The following is an 18,668-nucleotide window of genomic DNA, read 5'->3' on the forward strand; positions in this document are numbered from 1 at the left end:
CAATAGGTTTGTGTTTCACTTTACCCAGGCTACAAAGGCTTCCTGGAGCTGTCGTAAGATAAAAACGCCCTCTCCCATCCCCGCGGAGGCTCTTTGGAAGCCAAAAACACCCTCCCAGAGCCTCTGTGTGAGCCAAAAATCAGCTGGCCGGCACACACATGCAGGTTGGGGCAGCGGCTCACGTGCCGGCAGATATGGCTCCGGGTGCCACCTGTGCAATAGGTTCGCCATCACTGGTATAGGGCCATGATGGCAAACCTTTGGCATGCATGCCACAGATGGCACGCAGATCCATGTTGTAGAGTACACGAGAGTTTGCCATGTTTTAGCTCCAGCGCACATGCGTGCACTGGTCAGTTGATTTGCGGCCTTGAGAAAGACCATTTTCGCCCTCCCGATGCTGCAGGGAAGTTTCCATGGAGTTCTGGAGGCAAAAAATAACCATCCAACGGACAAACCGTAAGAAAAGTCTTACCTCCGATTTGCCAGTGTGCTGTTTTTTGCACTCCGGAAGGTCCAAGGAAGCTTTCTGAAGCTTTGGAGTGCAAAAACAGCACAATGGGCAAACTTGAAATGCATTTTCTGAACCTGCCACTACTGGTGCACTTTGCGCGCATGGCCGAGTGAGAGTTTTGCTTCTGAACATGCACAGGAAGCAAAATCTTACGAGAGGACATGCGAGATTTCAGTGGTTTTTGGTGCTTTTTTTTTTGCTTCTGCACATGCGCGGAAGCCAAAAACCGCCGAAATCTCGTCCCCTTATGAGATATTGCTCCCTGCACATGGGCAGAAGCAAAATCTCGCTCAGGCATGCGCATGCGCACCCACTGGAGATGCAGAGCAGCACGCAGAGTGCACCCTATATCAGTGACGGTGAACCCATTTTTTGCTCGCATGGAAAAAAAAGGGCGCACATGTTTATTTATTTATTTGTTTATTTTATTCGGCTTTTAAGGCACCCAATCTCAAATGAGTGCCCACAGCCAAAATGCAATGTGCGCACAACCTCCCCTTGCAGTGCCGCAACCCACCCACACATACACAGGATCATATGCTGCAACGTCCTGCCTGTCGGCGACTACTTCGGCTTCAACCACAACAACACAAGAGCACACAACAGATTTAAACTTAATATTAACCGCTCGAAACTTGACTGCAAAAAATACGACTTCAGTAACCGAGTTGTCGAAGGATGGAACTGATTACCGGACTCCATAGTGTCATCCCCAAACCCCCAACACTTTACCCTTAGATTATCCACGGTTGACCTCTCCAGATTCCTAAGAGGTCAGTAAGGGGCGAGTACAAGTGCACTAGAGTGCCTTCCGTCCCCTGTCCGATTGCTCTCCTATATCTCCTATACCTTTCTTCTATTCCTATATCTCTTCTTCTATTCTTTCATTGATATGTTCTATTCCTATATCTTCTTTTCTATTCTTTCTTAGATATATTTTACTATGAGTATCTCCTCTACAACCTTCATCATGTATTTTACTATATGTATACCCACTAATACCCTCATTGTGTATTGGACAAAATCAATAAATAAAAATCAATCAATAAATAAGTGTGTGGAGACCTCACTGAAGTCTTTGAAGGCTTTCCTGAAGCCTGGGATGGGTAAAAAATTCCCCAATGGGCCTACTGGAAGTTCGTTCCCTCTCCCTTTCCCCCTCGTTTCTCTTACGTGCGTCCGATCCTGCGTAGTTGGCAAACAGGTTGGCCAGGAGCTTCATCGCTGACTTCTGGTACAGGCCCACAACCGTTTCGTTCAGAGGGTCCTTGTTTTTCTGGAGCCACCCGATGATGTTGTAGTCCACGGTGCCGGCGTAGTGGATCAGGGCAAAGTGAGCTTCGGGTTTGCCCTTGATGACGCGCGCCTTGCCGAAATTGGCCGATTTGCCCAGGTGGTTATCGTACAGCTTGGCCTTGAAGGTCATGTCGGTGGCCTTGGGGAACATGCACTCCTCTTCCAGGATGGACATGATGCCCATGGGCTGAAGAAGAGAAGACCAGCTTCAAACCTCAACCAACAAATGCTCTGTCTTACACAATACGCGTTTGCCGATGATGTAAAGCTATTAAGTACGACTGGCAATGCTGCTACCCTTCAAAAAGACCTTGACTATGTATCAGATTGGTCAAACAAGTGGCAACTTCAAATCTCAACACACAAACACATTGGCCAAAAAATTAAAAAAACACAACATAAAATACAAGCTGGATGGACATGATCTTGTAGATGGACCTCCCTCTGTCAAGAGCCTTGGAGTATGCATCTCAAGTGGTTTAAGTGCCATTGTAACAACATTGCCAAAAAAAAAAAGGCATTAAGAGTTGTTAACCTAACCTTGTGTAGTTTTTTCTCTGGTAACACTGTACTACTAATCAGAGCATGCAAAACATTTGCTAAACCAATACTCTGATACAGCCAGGTTGGGGGTGGGGCAACGAAGTGGGATAGTGAAAATGGAGCTCTATCCCAGAGCACCCAATTTTCACTGTTGAAAGAAAATGCAGGGTCCACCCAGTATAATAGTAAAAATTTTGCTAGCCCTTCCCTGGATACAGCTCATCTATCTGGAACCTGCACTGCATATCGGATATTAATATAATCGAGAGAATCCAAAAATATTTCACGAGAAGAGTCCCCCATTCCTCTACTCACAACAGAAAATTTTATTCCGCCAGACTTAAAATGTTGGGCTTAGATGATCTTGAACTACGCTGCCTTCGGTCTGACCTCAGGGTCAATCATAAAATTATCTGCTACATTGTCCTACTTGTCAATGAGTACTTCAGCTGCAACCGCAACAATACAATAGATACAAACTTAATGTAAACTTGACTGCAGAAAATACGACTACAGCAACAGAGTGGTTGATGCCTGGAATGCACTACCTGACCCTGTTATTACATCCCCAAACCCGAAAAACTTTAACCTTAGAAACATAGAAACATAGAAGTCTGACGGCAGAAAAAGACCTCATGGTCCATCTAGTCTGCCCTTATACTTTTTTCTGTATTTTATCTTAGGATGGATCTATGTTTATCCCAGGCATGTTTAAATTCAGTTACTGTGGATTTATCAACCACGTCTGCTGGAAGTTTGTTCCAAGGATCTACTACTCTTTCAGTAAAATAATATTTTCTCATGTTGCTTTTGATCTTTCCCCCAACTAACTTCAGATTGTGTCCCCTTGTTCTTGTGTTCACTTTCCTATTAAAAACACTTCCCTTCTGGACCTTATTAAATCCTTTAACATATTTAAATGTTTTGATCCTGTCCCCCCTTTCCCTTCTGTCCTCCAGACCAGTGTTTCCCAACCTTTTTTGAGCCGCGGCACATTATTCATGTTTTCAAAATTCTGGGGAACACTGAACCGGGGGGGGGGGGGGGGGCGCTAAAGAAAAGTTTGGACAAAAAAAATCTCTTCCTCCATTTCACTCTATTTCTCCCTCCCTCTTTCTCTCTCTTCCTTCCTTCCCTTCTTTCTCTCCATCCCTCTTTCTTTCTTCCTCTCTTTTTTGCTCTCTTTCTCTCTCCCTCCTTCCCTCCCTCTATGTCTTTCCCTCTCCATCCTTCCCCCCTTCCTTTCTCTCTCTCTCTCTTGCTTTCTTTCCCTCTCTTTCTCTTGCTTTCTTTCTCTCTCATTCTCTCTCCCCTCCTTTTTCTCTCTCTCTCTTTCTCTCTCGTTCACCACGCCAGCAACAGAGAGAAAAAGAAAGAGCGAGAGAGAGCCGGAGAGAGAGTGGAGTGCGCACCCACCAGACGTCCCCAGCGCCCGGCCTCGCGCCGCCTCCCGTTAGCCCGGCCGACTTTTCCCTGCTGCCGTTTTCTCTTCATGGCGCAAAGCCACACAGTCCCGGACTCCCGGATCGCTCGCTTCTCCGGCCAGCACGGCGCTTTCCTGGGCAGATGGCTTTGCTGACCGGAGAAGCGAGTGATCCGGGAGTCCGGGACTGTGTGGCTTTGCGCCATGAAGAGAAAACGGCAGCAGGGAAAAGTCGGCCGTTTTCTCTTCATGGCGCAAAGCCACACAGTCCTGGACTCCTGGATTGCTCGCCCCAAGGCAGGAGGCGGCGGCGGAGGAGAGTGGGCGGATCGGGCGGGCAATGGGGCAGGGCGGAGAAGCCAGGGGCACGTTTGGCCGGAGGCACCGTGGGGAGGCAGGGGCAGCCGCGGCTCCCTTTACTCCTACTGCCGCACCTCCCTGCCCCTGCCTCCTTTTTCCCGCCTTCCTTCTTTGGGGCCCAGCAGGAGAACGCCGGATACGGCGGTCCGGCACCGGCAGCGCCCCGCCCAGCTGGAGCTTCCTAGGGGCGCCGCGGCACACCTGACGGTGTCTCGCGGCACACTAGTGTGCCGCGGCACACCGGTTGGGAAACGCTGCTCCAGACTATACAGATTGAGTTCATGAAGTCTTTCCTGATAGGTTTTATGCTTAAGACCTTCCACCATACTTGTAGCCCATCTTTGGACCCGTTCAATTTTGTCAATATCTTTTTGTAGGTGAGGTCTCCAGAACTGAACACAGTATTATTCCAAATGGGGTCTCACCAGCGCTCTATACAGCGGGATCACAATCTCCCTCTTCCTGCTTGTTATACCTCTAGCTATGCAGCCAAGCTAGACTGTCTACAGTTGACCTGCCTCCATTTCTAAGAGGTCTATAAGGGGCGTGCATAAGTGCCCCATTGTGCCCAGCGCCCCTGTCTTTCTGTCCTTCGGAGAGCCAAGGATGGAAGGTTTAACCCAATTTCACACATACACCCCCAGCTTACCTTCTCAATCAGGTCAATGCAGGCCTGGAGGTCCATGCCGAAGTCAATGAACACCCATTCAATGCCCTCCTTCTTGTATTCCTCTTGTTCCAGCACAAACATGTGGTGGTTGAAGAACTGTTGCAGCTTCTCGTTGGTGAAGTTGATGCACAGCTGCTCAAAGCTGTTGAACTGGGAAGGGGGGGAGAAGAAAAAAGGAAATCAGACATCTTGGAGGGTGACCAGTTCTAGAAGATTAAGACTTTTTTCCCAGAAGTTTCTCTCCCCTCCCCCACCCACCGGTTAAGTCAAAGCTTCTGGGAATTTGTTAAGCCTTTATTGGGTTTTGTGGGAAAGTGGGTGAGTGAACAGATGAATAGATAAGTGGGAGGGAGGGAGGGAGGGAGGGAGAGGAGGGTGGGTGGGTGGATGGAGGGATGGAAGGGAGGGAGGGCGGATGGGTCGAGGGAGGGAGGGAAGGAAGGATGGATGGGTGGGTGGTTGAGTGGATGTGTAGATGACCCCACCATCCATCCATCCATCCATCCATCCATCCATCCATTCATCCACCCATCCACCCATCTCAACTGTACCCAGTTGTTGCCTAGTAAAAAGCAACTTGGGGGAAGGTTGATCCATCCCGTAATCAAACCGAGCCCATGACCCAAGAAGAAACTACTCACATCGAAGATCTCAAAGCCAGCAATATCCAACACCCCAATGAAGTACTGCCGGGGAAGCTTGGTTTCCAGCGTGGTGTTGATTCTCATGACCATCCAGATGAACATCCTTTCATAGACAGCCTTGGCCAGAGCCCCAGTGGAGTAGCACACCTATCGAGGGGAAAGGAAGTTATGGGGGAGATGAAGCTTCGTCCCTTCTTAAAATTCTCCGACAAAGTTCAAGAGGACTAGACTAGGCTTACGCAATAAACTAGAGTACAGTAGACTAGACAAGACAATTTAGAATTAGAATTGGAATAGAATAGACCAGAATAGAACAGGGATTAGGATAAGAATAGAATAGAATAGACCAGAATAGAATAGAACAAAACAGAATAGAAATAGAACAGAATATAGAAATAGAATAGAGGAGAATAGAATTAGAATAGAAAATATAGAATAAAATAGAATAGAAATAGAACAGAATATAGAAATAAATAGAAAATAGAATTAGAATAGAAAATATAGAATAGAAAATATAGAATAGAATAGAATATAAATAGAACAGAATAGGGAAATAGAATAAAGGAGAATAGAATTAGAATAGAAAATATAGAATAGAATAGAATAGAATATAAATAGAACAGAATATAGAAATAGAATAGAGGAAATTAGAATTAGAACAGAAAATATAGAATAAAATAGAATAGAAATAGAACAGAATATAGAAATAGAATAGAAAATAGAATTAGAATAGAAAATATAGAATAGAATAGAATAGAATAGAAATAGAACAGAATATAGAAATAGAATAGAGGAGAATAGAATTAGAATAGAAAATATAGAACAGCCAGAACAGAACAGAATATAGACTAAATTAGATTAGATTAGAATACTTTATTAGCCGAGTGTGATTAAACACACAAGGAGACAATCTGAGTCTGCTTGGGTATGCGTACACAAAAACATCTCACCCCATTAAAAAAGAAATCAAGATAAATTATATGTCCACCTTGACTTTGAACGTGAAAACTGGGTTCTTCTCTCCGCCCCGCCCCCTTTTGAGAGTTGGTTTTTTTCTCTCTCTAGGCAGGTGGGGTTCTTACCTGTTGGACATTTTGCCCTTTGGTGACGTACTCGTTCCCCACCTTGACCCTCGGGTGGCAAAGCCCTTTGAGCAGGTCTGCGGAGTTCAGGCCCATCAGATACGCTGCCTTGTCAGCTTCTGCAAAAACCATGGAAGAGTGAGCTCCAATGCGCATTCACACACTAGCCAGCTGATTGGGGAAGACTATTTTGCCCTCCAGAGGCATCAGGAAAGCTTCCTGAAGCCCCCAAGAACAAAAAAGCACCCAACAGGTGTTGTGGTTAGCTCTGGCCCAGCTCCTGCCCCAAGGACTGTGGATGTGGGGGGAGACATCCACATGATGCAGGCCTGTTTTGCCCCCGGTGGAATCTGATGATGAAGGCTCCTCTGACCAAGAAGACATGAGTGACAGGGAGGAGGAGAGTGTGGCAGGCAGCTCAGAAGGAGATCAATTATCTAGCTCCTCCTTGGATTCGGAACAAGAGTTAATGATACAGCCACGCATGCGGAGAGCGATGCATAGGCAGCAACAACTGAGAGATTATTATCAAAGAAAATGAGGCCACCCGTGTTTGGGTGGGGCTGTGTTCATTGGTGAGGCTGCTAGAAATAGCAGCCTATGGGTTTGGCCATTGTGGAGGATTATCTGATCGTGGTGTTTCGTGACTGCCTTGCTGACTTTGACTTTTTGTGTGTTGATTTCCCCCCGCTTTGAAACTAAACCAGGGCAAAGTGTGTTTCACTTTGTGAAAGAAGAAGGACTGTGAATTGCCTCACAGCTGCAAGCTAAGTATCACAGAACTGATAAGGGACTTGTACAAATTACCAGTTTGTTTGGAGATGAGTGCTCTTGGCTATCCCAAAAGAGGGCTTGGTTTAAGTGAATTGTCATTATAAAGAACATTGTTTTGATTTTTCAAATGTGTGTGTGTCTGAAATTTGTACCTGTGAATTTTTGGGAGGATTCTACCAGAGAGCTCGACAGAACAACAGGCAAACCAGAAGTTCGGAAGCAACAGACTTCCGGTTTTGCCCATTGTGCTGTTTTTTGCACTCTGGGGCTTCACGAAGCTTCCCTGAAGGCTCCGGAGTGCGGAAAACAGCACAAGGGCCAAACCGGAAGTCTGTTGCTTCCGAACTTCTGGTTTGCCTGTTGGGTGCTTTTTCACCATCCCTCGCTTCACTGAGGCCTGTGCGCATGTTCAGGGATGGGGTGGATTGTGCACATGTGAAGGGGCAGCACGGAGGGTGTGTATGCATGCTAGCACATGCGCTCGCACTCTTTAGGCATGCGAACCAAAAAATATTCGCCAGCTCTGGGTGAGGAGATAGGATGGAGTGGTTGGAAAAGAACTGAAGTGGTCGACGGCCAACTTGATGTAGTCCAGGATGGGTTCCAACTGGTTCGGACTGGTTTGCCCGAACTGGTAGTGGCACACTGGTGACGTCGCTATGACGTCACGGAACCTGTTTGGTTCGTGCCGGTCTGTGGGAACCACCATCTTTTTTCTTTTTAATTATAATTTTTATTGATTATAAAGAAGAAAACAAACAAACATAACACATAAGACATAACAAAATATTAAATGAGCATTTCCAAAATGTGAACTGTAGGTGGTACACATCACAAAGGTAAAAACTTAATGCTGTGACTATAAAAAGTGAATTTTCACAAATATATCGAGTTGATATATATTAATTTATCGCTAAGTAGGGATAACATATATAAGTTGAGATTAACATAATTTACATTACCATTCTTACTTTGCGCATATTTGGAACCACCATCTTTTTTAATGAAAATTTTCAGGTTTTTTTAATACAATTTTTTTTGGGGGGGGGGGGGATCTTTTTCTGGAGTTTTTTTTTCTCGCAAAATGCGATCGCCATCTTGATTTCAGCTTTTTGGGGGGGTCAATTTTTTGGCACTTGAGAACTGGTTCAGGGGCATGGAACCAGCTCCCCCCGGAGATCAGGGCTGCCCTCACCCTCCTTTCGCAAACTCCTTAAAACCCGCCTCTGCCGTCAGGCATGGGGAAATTGATTCCCCCAGGCCGCTCTGTTTTATGTATGGTTTGTTTGGGATGTATGACTGTTTTATATTAAGGCTTTTACATTGTTTTTAACTATTGGATTTGTACTGTGTTCTGTTGTTGTGAGCCGCTCCGAGTCTCCGTAGAGGGGCGGCATACAAATATAGAGCCAGGGTGGCGCAGCAGGTAGAGTGCAGTACTGCAGGCCATTGAAGCTGACTGCTAGATCTGATGGTCAGCGGTTCAAATCTCATCACTGGCTCAAGGTTGACTCAGCCTTCCATCCTTCCAAGGTGGGTAAATGAGGACCCGGATTGTGGAGGCAATAGGCTGGCTCTGTTTAAAAAGTGCTAATGCTAACATGTTGTAAGCCGCCCTGAGTCTAAGGAGGAGGGCGGCATAAAAATCGAATAAATAAATGAATAAATGAATGAATAAAAAAAATAAAATAAAATAAAATAAAATAAAATAAAATAAAATAAAATAAAATAAAATAAAATAAAATAAAATAAAATAAAATAAAATAAAATAAAATAAAATAAAATAAAATAAAATAAAATAAAATAAAATAAAATAAAATAAAATAAAATAAAATAAAATAAAATAATAATAATAATAATAATAATAATAATAATAGCCAGCCAGCCTTCACTCCCAGTTTGGCAAGCGGGTAGGAAATTCCTGCTACTAGTTATATAAAGCTGGTCCGAACTGTAAGGAACCCACTTCTGTGCAGTATTAATAAACCTTGGTAAATTATTTCTCATCATCACAATTTCAGGCCCGTGATCATTTCTTCTGCTCACCTTCGGATCCATCTGGCTCAGCCTGTTCCTCTCGCTGTTTCTGCTTGAATTTCATGTTCCCGTAGTGCATGATCGCTCCGGTCAATTTGTAGATGGAGTTTTTCTCCTCTTGGGTGAACCCTAAGATGTCGAAGGCACTCTGCGTTTGGGAGGGGGGTAAAAACAAGGGATGAGTATTTTCCCCCCAAGCTCAACCCAAATTTCATTACTTACTTATTCATTCATTCATTCATTCATTCATTCATTCATTCAATCAATCAATCAATCAATCAATCAATTATTATTATTATTATTATTATTATTATTATTAATATTATTATTATTATTATTATTATTTGGACTTATATGCTGCCTACTTCCCAAAGGACTCTGGGTGGCTCACAGCCAAATACGAATAAAAGATAATAAAAGGTTCCTAAAGCAATTCAAAACTATCTAAAATCAACAGTCACACAAATTAAAGCAATTAAGAAAATTCATGCATATCCCCAGGCCTGCTGGAAAAGCCAGGTCTTTACAGCTTTTTGGAAGGCCAGTAAGATGAGCAAAATATATAAATATTTAATTAGATATTAAACAGAGGTGGAAATTGTAAAGGATAATATGATAAGCTGGGGAAGAAATTTTGGATATCGAATTGAATTAGAAAAAATGGGAAAGACTTTGGACTTTCAATTGTTAGATAACTAGATCTAATACATTCAAGGAAAATCAGTGCAAGATATTCTATCGCTGGCACTTGCTACCAGAAAGATTATCTAAAATCTTCCCAAATGTTTCTCTGATATGCTGGAAATGCAAAAAAGAAAAAGGTACATTTTACCATTAATGATAGACCTGTTCAGAGGTCAAAAATTATTGGAACAAGGTGGCGGAATGGTTAAAAGAAATAACAAAGGAAGAACTGGGGAAAAAAACCCCAGAATTATATTTACTGGGTTCAAAGCCATGATCTCTGGGGAATCCTGGAAGTCCACAAGGTCTTCAATTTGCCAGGGTTGGATACCTCTGATCGAGAAGCCCAAAGTTGGAGAACAATACTCACGTCCGTTGCTAACAGTTCCTCGGCATCATCGATGGACGGTACCGTAGTTTCTCCTTGGGAGATGAAGGAGTAGTCGTAAGGATTGTTGGTGACCAACATCATGTCTGGAAAGAGAAACAGATGTAAGAAGATTTTAATATTAATATTTATTAGGTTTGTCTGCCGCCCCTCTCCATAGACTCGGGGCGGCTCACAGCAATAATAAAAACAGTGTATAGTAACAAATCTAATATTTAAAAATATCTAAAAACCCATTATTTTTTAAAAAAAAACATACATACATACATACATACATACATACATACATACATACATACATATAAACACACCTGCAGTAGAGTTTTATAAATTCATGGCGAATAACTCACCCAACAGCTCTGGCTTCTTGTTGGACAAGATCTGGTAATAGATGTGATAATTCCTCTCTGCCTTCAGCTGAAAGATCACTCTAGATTTTTCCAGGAGATCTAAGGAGAAGACAGCAAAGTGGAGGACGACAAAAGATACCGAGATGGTGAACAAGTGGGCGGCAAAAACAATCCAGAAAAACTTTCAAAGAACCCCTCAAAGATTTTGGAAAGAATTTTGTGAAAACCCAACACACTCACAGGTTTCTATGTCGGCCGACGCCAGCTTTCCTGTTGCCCCAAAGTGAATTCGGATGAATTTACCCTGAAAAAAAGGAGAAAGCAAAAATGGATTGAGAGCAAATAGAAGTTTGCAAAGATGAAGAAATTCTATATACAATATCATCATGTGCAGAAATGGATAGGTTAACGTTAGAGCCGAAAGATAAAAACTGAAACAGAGGATTTCGAAACCTGGGACAAATTATACTACCGGTGCAGGGAAGGCCTGCTGTATTCAGCGCTACTGCTGCGCCCTCCAATGCCATTGTAGGCGTGCACGCCTCTGGCAGGCACATGTGCAGCAGGCATAATCCTGTGTGAAGATGCGAGCGCAATGTTGGTGATTTGGGCCGATATTTTTGCTTCCACGCATGCGCAGGAGCAAAAAATCGGTTTAAAAGCGCTGAAATCTCACTTGCGTGAGTGTCTCCACGCAAGGCCCATGAGCGTCTGTACATGCGCAGAAACAAAATCTGATTCGGAGGCACACATGCGTGCATTGGGAGTGTGTAGCTACACACATCCTCGAAATAGCTAACAGAACGGAGCACCTTACCGTTCCAGTAGCAGTCCTTCACTGTACTGGCGGGAAAAGAGGAAAGCCAGGATTATGAGTTAGCGAAAATGTCGGGCACGTTAAAAAATGTAGTTATTATCTCGTTTTATATTCCAAGAAAGATAATGGAATAAGAAGTAATCAAACCTAAATCTGTAAACTGGATAATCCGTCGTGTAATTGTCTTTCTGTTTCATGTTTTATGTTTTTATTTATTTGTTTGTTTGTTTATTTATTCATTCATTCATTCAATTTTTATGCCGCCCTTCTCCTTAGACTCAGGGCAGCTTACAACATGTTAGCAATAGCACTTTTTTTAACAGAGCCATCCTATTGCCCCCACAATCCGGGTCCTCATTTTACCCACCTCGGAAGGAGGGAAGGCTGAGTCAACCTTGAGCCGGTGATGAGATTTGAACCGCTGACATTCAGATCTACAGTCAGCTTCAGTGGCCTGCAGTGCAGCACTCTACCTGCTGCATCACCCCTTTGCATTTTGCATTTGTACGTTTTGTTGTTCACAGTATTATAAATAAAAAAACCCTTTATTTATTTAAAAAACATTTTCAGCTTTGACAGCTTCAAGGCAGGGTTAGACAGATTCATGGATGCCAAGTGTATCATAGGTGGTTATTGAAACGGATGTCCATGTGCCGCCTCTATGTTGGTTGAGGTTGGCAGGGTTCCCTTGAGTACCATTTGTTGGGGGTCAAGGGAAAGGGAGGGTTTTGCCTTCTTTTTCTACTCAAGATCCCCATGGATAATTGGGGGCCACTGTGTGACACAGAATGCTGGACTCGAGGGGCTTTGGCCAATGTTCCCTCTAATTTTTTTTCAGTGTGGGCAGAAAGGTATAGTGTCTGAGCGGCAGTCCCCTTGGGACTGGGCGGCACATATATATATATATATATATGTGTGTGTGTGTGTGTGTGTCAAATGTTTTTTTAGCTGGGGTGATCCAGGGTGATCCGACATAAAAAAACATATATATATGTATGAATGTGTGTGTGTGTGTGTGTGTATACACACTAACACACACACACACACACACACATACATACATACATACATACATACATATATATATATATATATATATATTTGTTTTCGTAGATTTTCATGGGTATATGTATGTAGATTGTTCTGAATTCGGGTTTTGCCCCGTGTAATATTTTGAGAGTCTATGCAATGTTTCGGTGAAATCACATTGACCATCATCAGGCTGAAGTTGTTTTTCTTACTTTGAATGTTCCGGGCGGGCTGGCAGGGGGATGGGGAAAGCACGCGCCGGCCTGCGCACCCAACATTGAAAATCACCTTCGCCGGCCCCCGCTGTGAGAACTCCTGCCCTGCCTCTCCTGCAGCCCCCTTGCTGAGAGCCCAGGACGAAAGCGCTCTCGATGAAGGAACTGTGAGAGCGGTGGGGCGGGCATTCCCGCTGCGGGAGGAGCCGCGCCCCAAGGCGGGAAGTGGAGGAGAAAGAGAGACGGATTGGGCGGGCGGGAGGCAGCGGCGAGTAGCCAGGGGCGCGAGGGGGCTAGAGGTGCGGGCATGTGCAGCCTACAGGTGGCTTTGGCCTGATTCAGCAGGGCTCTTCTTAGGTTCTTATGAAAAAATAAGTTTGCAAAGATTAAGCAAATGGTCTTGGTACCCCCACGAAAGCCAAAGACCCTCTCATAAGCCCGACTTACAAATCTAGAGGAGTTGTCATTCCTTAAAGTCTTGGCGTTGCCGAAGGCCTCCAGGGCTGGATTGGCTTGGATGATTTGATCTTCCAAAGTGCCCTGTAGATTGGGGAAGGGGGTGGTGGATGTATTGGAACAGGACATATCAAAAAGTTAAATTGTGGAAACTGAACCCAGGTTTCTTACATAGTGATATTTCGTTTTGCATAGAAAATTAATGCATCCCAACCAGGGATGGATTCCTTCCCTTTTCCTACCGGTGCGCATTGCGATGTAACCCGGCGGAGGTTCCAATTTACTGCCGTTACTGGTGCTGATGAGCGCATAGCTCTGGGTGACCGGCGAGTCGGAGCGAGATTTGCTTCTGCGCATGTGCAGAAAGCAAATCTTGCGAGATGATGCACAGGTGCGTGAGATTTCGGTGGGGTTTTTTGCTCTCGCGCGTACGCGAAGCAAAAAACAGCTAGAAATCGCCAAAATTTCATGCACACATCCTCTTGTGAGATTTTTCTCCCTGTGCTTGCGCAGAAACTAATTCTTGCTCTGGGGCACGCTCATGCTCGCCAGTCACCTGAAGCTGTGCACGCAGCCCCATTTCCGCTACCGGTGTGCTGTCTCCCCCATCCAAGCAGGAACCAAATACAGTGATACCTCGCCTTACAAACCCCTCGTCATACAAACTTTTCGAGATACAAACCAGGGGTTTAAGATTTTTTTGCCTCTTCTTCCAAACTATTTTCACCTTACAAACCGAAGCCACCGCCACTGGGATACCCCGCCTCCGGACTTCTGTTGCCAGCGAAGCGCCTGTTTTTGCACTGCTGGGATTCCTGTGAGGCTCCCCTCCATGGGAAACACCACCTCCGGACTTCCATGTTTTTGCAATGTTGCAATTTCAGTGAGGCTCTCCTCACTGGGAAACCCCACTTCCGGACTTCGTTGTCAGCGAAGCACCCGTTTTTGCGCTGCTGGGATTCTTCTACTGTGATTCCCCTGCAGTATCACAAAAACACGGAAGTCCGGAGGCGGGGTTTCCCATGGAGGGGGGCCTCAGGGGAATCCCAGCAGTGCAAAAACGGGCACTTCGGCTGGCAAAAGGGGTGAGTTTTGGGCTTGCACGCATTAATCGCTTTCCTATTGATTCCTATGGGAAACATTGTTTCATCTTGCAAACTTTTCACCTTACAAACCTCGTCCCGGAACCAATTAAGTTTGTAAGACGAGGTATCACTGTACTGGATATATCGCACGTGCACGCATAATGCATGTGCATCCCCCCTTTGCGATTTGACTTCCACGCATGCTCAGAGGGGCAATTTGACTTCCTCAAATGCTCAGAGAGCCAAAAAAATCATGGAAAATTACCAAAAAAAAAAGCCGAGACAGCCCCGGACCCGTCACGCCAAAATTGCATCATTGGCGGGCCACTACCAGAGTGCCCGCACCATACCGTATCGGTAGGAACCCACCCCTGATCCCAACGACTCTCTGAGTCTGTACTGTATATGTGGTACCCTGGTCAACAGTAGTAACTGCGAGAGGGACCTTGCAAATCCCGGCGGACAACCATTTAAAAACAGTTACTAATGATCTTCCCAGTTTGCAGGGGTTTTTCGTTCCTCCTCCCTCCGGATAAGTTTTTTTCCAGCTTTTGCAGGCTTGTTTTTATTCCTACTCCCTCTGAAAAGGGGTTTTTTCATCCCTAAAGAGGTGCTAACGATCTTTCCAGCTTGGAGGATGTTTTTCATTGCTACTCCCTCTGAGGAAGCTTTTTTTCCAGCCCTAAAATCTTTGCGGCTTGTTTTCATTGCTACTCGCTCCAAATAAGATTTTTTTAAAGCCCTAACCAAGAGATAAAATAGTGCACTGAAGTTGACCAGACTAAGGACGCTAGTAAGATGAATACCTAGTGGGCAGATTTTTGTCCCCTAATTTCCTCCCCCAAAACTAAGGTGCGTCTTATACAGTGATCCCTCGAGTTTCGCGATCTCGAGTATTGCGAAACGCTATATCGCGAGTTTTCAACCCGGAAGTAACTCCACCATCTGCGCATGCGTGCCCTTCCACGCATGCGTAGATGGTGGAGTTTTCCCCGCCGGGCAGAGGCTTCCCTGGGTCTTCCCCCCTCTTGCCCCGGTAAGACAGCGGCGGCGCGAGCAACGGCGTGGGCGGGTGGGCGGCACGCGCGCGGGAAACCCCTGCTCCGCTTCCCAGCTGGGAAGCGGCCCCAGCAACGGCGTGGGCGGGCGGGCGGCGCGCACCCGCGCTTCGGGACACCCCCAGCTCCGCTTCTCAGCTGGGAAGCGGAGCTGGCAATGGCGGACGGCGCGCGGCGCGCGGGGGGATACCCCAGCTCTGCTTCCCAGCTGAGAAGCGGAGCTGGGGTGTCCGCAAGCGCGCGCGCGCTTCGGGACACCCCCCAGCTCCGATTCTCAGCTGAGAAGCGGAGCTGGCAATGGCGGGCGAAGGGCGGGCGGCGGTGGAAGTAAAAACACCATCTGCGCATGCGCAGATGGTGTTTTTACTTCCGCACCGCTACTTCGCGAAAAATCGATCATCGCGAGGGGTCCTGGAACGGAACCCTCGCGATGATCGAGGGATCACTGTACTCCGAAAAATACGATACAGAAACATAGAAGATTGATGGCAGAAAAAGACCTCCTGGGTCCAATCTATACTATTCCCTGCATTTTATCTTAGGATGGATATATATTTACCCCAGGCATGTTTAAATTCAGTTCCTGTGGATTTACCAACCACGTCTGCTGGAGGTTTGTTCCAAGCATCTACTACTCTTTCAATCAAATAATATTTTCTCACGTTGATTCTAATCTTTGCCCCAACTAACTTCAGATTGTGACCCTTTGACTTCCCTCCTGAACCTTATTTAACCCTTTTAACGTATTTAAATGTTTCGGCCATGCCCCCCCCTTTCCCTTCTGTCCTCCAGACTATACAGATTGAGTTCATGAAGTCTTTCCTGATACGTTTTATGCTTAAGACCTTCCACCATTCTTGTAGCCCGTCTTTGGACCCGTTCAATTTTATCAATATCTTTTTGTAGGTGAGGTCTCCAGAACTGATCACAGTATTGCAATTCCAGTATTGCTCTATACAGCGGGGATCACAGCCTCCCTCAGTAGATTTCAGCGCTGTTCCAAGGTGGGAAACAGCGCCCAATTGGATGCTCACCTTCCCCGTCGCAGCGGCTTGATCTTTCTTGCTACGGTCGCCAATGGCAGCGATAACCGCAAAATACTGGATGACCCGCTTGGTGTTCACAGTCTTCCCGGCACCGGATTCTCCGCTACAGGTCGGAAAAAACAACACTTGTTTCATCACAGCCTGATTTATGGGATAGTTTTTACACAGGCAGTAAAGAAAAATCACCCTTTAGGAACCTCCCCACAGAAAGAATAATAAAAGAAATAATAAAGCAAGAGATAGAAAAAATTCTAGAATTTTACTTATTAGGTATAACCAAATAGAAATATAAGAAAGATATTTTACATCTAGTTATTCACATAGCGACAGCGGCCAGGATAGTATATGCGCAAAATTGGAAGGGGGAAGATATTCCCAAAGAGGAGGAGGTTATTAAGAAAATATTAGATTGCGCTGAAATGGATATGATGACAAGACGGTTAAATAACCAAGAAGAATCTAATTTTATGTGATTTGGAATAAAGTATATACATGGATAGACAAAAAGAAGAATTAAAAATGCACAATAGTAGTATGGTTAGGATTTAATTTTTGTGTTTGTACTTTGCTTAGATATGAAGTTTATGGGGTTTTTTTTATAATAAGGTAATATAAAATTTATTCTTTTCACTTAAAGTAATAGGTTGACTTAACATATTAATAATGTATTCTTTTTTCTGTAATGCAATTTGACTTCTTGAACAAGCGGGGTATCTGCAACCCCAATTTTATGTTAAATGTGTGTTTGTATGTTTGTCAATTTTAAGAAAATCAATAAAGTTTATTAATTTTTTTTTTAAAAAAGGACCTCCCCCAGGCGGCTTCTGACAAGCGGAGGAAGCCAGGATTCGCTTAGCGACCGCATGATCCACTGACGAATAGAATAGAACACAATATAGAAATAGAATAGAATAAAATTAGAATTAGAATAGAATAGAAAATATAGAACAGACAGAATAGAACAGAACAGAATATAGAAATAGAATAGAATAAAATTAGAATAAGAATTAGAATAGAATAGAAAATATAGAACAGACAGAATAGAACAGAACAGAATAATAGAGCAGAACGATCAATCAATAGAACAATCTATATTCATATAAATCATAAGGATACAAGCTACAAGTTACAGTCATACAGTCACTAGTGGGAGAAGATGAGTGATAGGAACGATGAGAACAGCAATAGCAATGCAGCCTTAGTGAATAGTTTGACAGGGGTGAAGGGATTATTTGTTTAGCAGAGTGATGGCAGATGGGACTTACGTGATAAGAATGGACTGGTTCTCCCGATCTAAGGAAGAGAAAGAAAAAAGGTTAGAAAAGAAAGGGAGAAACGTGAAAGCAAGGGAGGGAAGGGCAGATGGAGAAGAGAGATGAAGAGGAAGGGAAGAAGGAGACAGACAAAGGAAGGGAAGAAGGAGACAGGCAAGAAGGAAGAAGAGGAAGGGAAGGAGGAAGAAGGAGGAAAGGAGGAGGAAAGGGAGCTAGACAAAGAAGAAGAGAAAGAGAAAACAGATGACGAAGGGAAGAAGAAAAAGATAGCCCAAAGAGCGAAGATGAAAGAGGGAAGAAGGGCAGGGAGGAAGAAAAGAGGAGAAAATAGACGAGGAAGGGAGAAGGAGAAGATGGATAAGGAAAAAGGGGAGGGAGAGAAGAAAAGACAAAGACGAAGAGAAGGAGAAAAAAAGACAAGGGGAAGGGAAGAAGAAGGAGAGCATAGACAAGGAAGAAGGGGGAAAGAAGGAAAAGATAGAAAAAGAAGAAAAAGAGGAAGAAAATAAGATGAGGAGGAAGAGAAAGATAAGGTAGACAAGGAAGAAGAACAAGAAGAGAAAGAAAAGATAGAGAGGAAGAAGAGAAGGAAAAGAAAGAAAGAAGAAGAGGGAGAGAAGATAGACAAGAAGGAAGAGGAGGAAGAGAAGGAAAAAAGGAGAGGGTAAATAAGAGATAGAGGAGAAGATAGACAAGGGAAAAAGAAGAAGAAACTAGAGGGATGAGGAAGAAGAGGAGGAGATAGACAAGGAGGAAGACAAGAAGAAGAAGACAGATGAGGAAGAGGAGGAAAAAAGCAGAAGGTAAACAAGGAGGAAGAGAGACAGAGAAGAAGGAGGAGAAGCGAGACAAGGAAAAGAGGAGAAGATAGAGGAAGAGCGGAGATGGAGATAGACAAGGAGGAAGAGGAGAAGAAGAAGACA

General features: G+C 44.5%; 1 protein-coding gene across 1 annotated transcript in view; it reads right to left on the minus strand.

Annotated features, from left to right (window-relative positions):
* LOC139155509 (myosin-7-like) overlaps positions 1-17,764 on the minus strand; it is a gene marked incomplete at its 5' end in the record, with an annotated part of 49,066 nt that extends 31,302 nt beyond the window's left edge. Inside the window, 11 exons of the mRNA XM_070730663.1 lie at positions 1,688-1,997; positions 4,786-4,956; positions 5,448-5,597; positions 6,533-6,651; positions 9,353-9,491; positions 10,398-10,501; positions 10,766-10,864; positions 11,006-11,069; positions 13,274-13,366; positions 16,460-16,574; positions 17,737-17,764. Coding sequence (XP_070586764.1) covers positions 1,688-1,997; positions 4,786-4,956; positions 5,448-5,597; positions 6,533-6,651; positions 9,353-9,491; positions 10,398-10,501; positions 10,766-10,864; positions 11,006-11,069; positions 13,274-13,366; positions 16,460-16,574; positions 17,737-17,764 — 1,392 coding nt within the window. The remainder of the gene's footprint in view (positions 1-1,687; positions 1,998-4,785; positions 4,957-5,447; positions 5,598-6,532; positions 6,652-9,352; positions 9,492-10,397; positions 10,502-10,765; positions 10,865-11,005; positions 11,070-13,273; positions 13,367-16,459; positions 16,575-17,736) is intronic.
* Between the last annotated feature and the right edge of the window lie 904 nt (positions 17,765-18,668).

This window comes from Erythrolamprus reginae, unplaced genomic scaffold (genome assembly GCF_031021105.1).
Source record: "Erythrolamprus reginae isolate rEryReg1 unplaced genomic scaffold, rEryReg1.hap1 H_26, whole genome shotgun sequence".
NCBI lineage: Eukaryota > Metazoa > Chordata > Lepidosauria > Squamata > Dipsadidae > Erythrolamprus > Erythrolamprus reginae.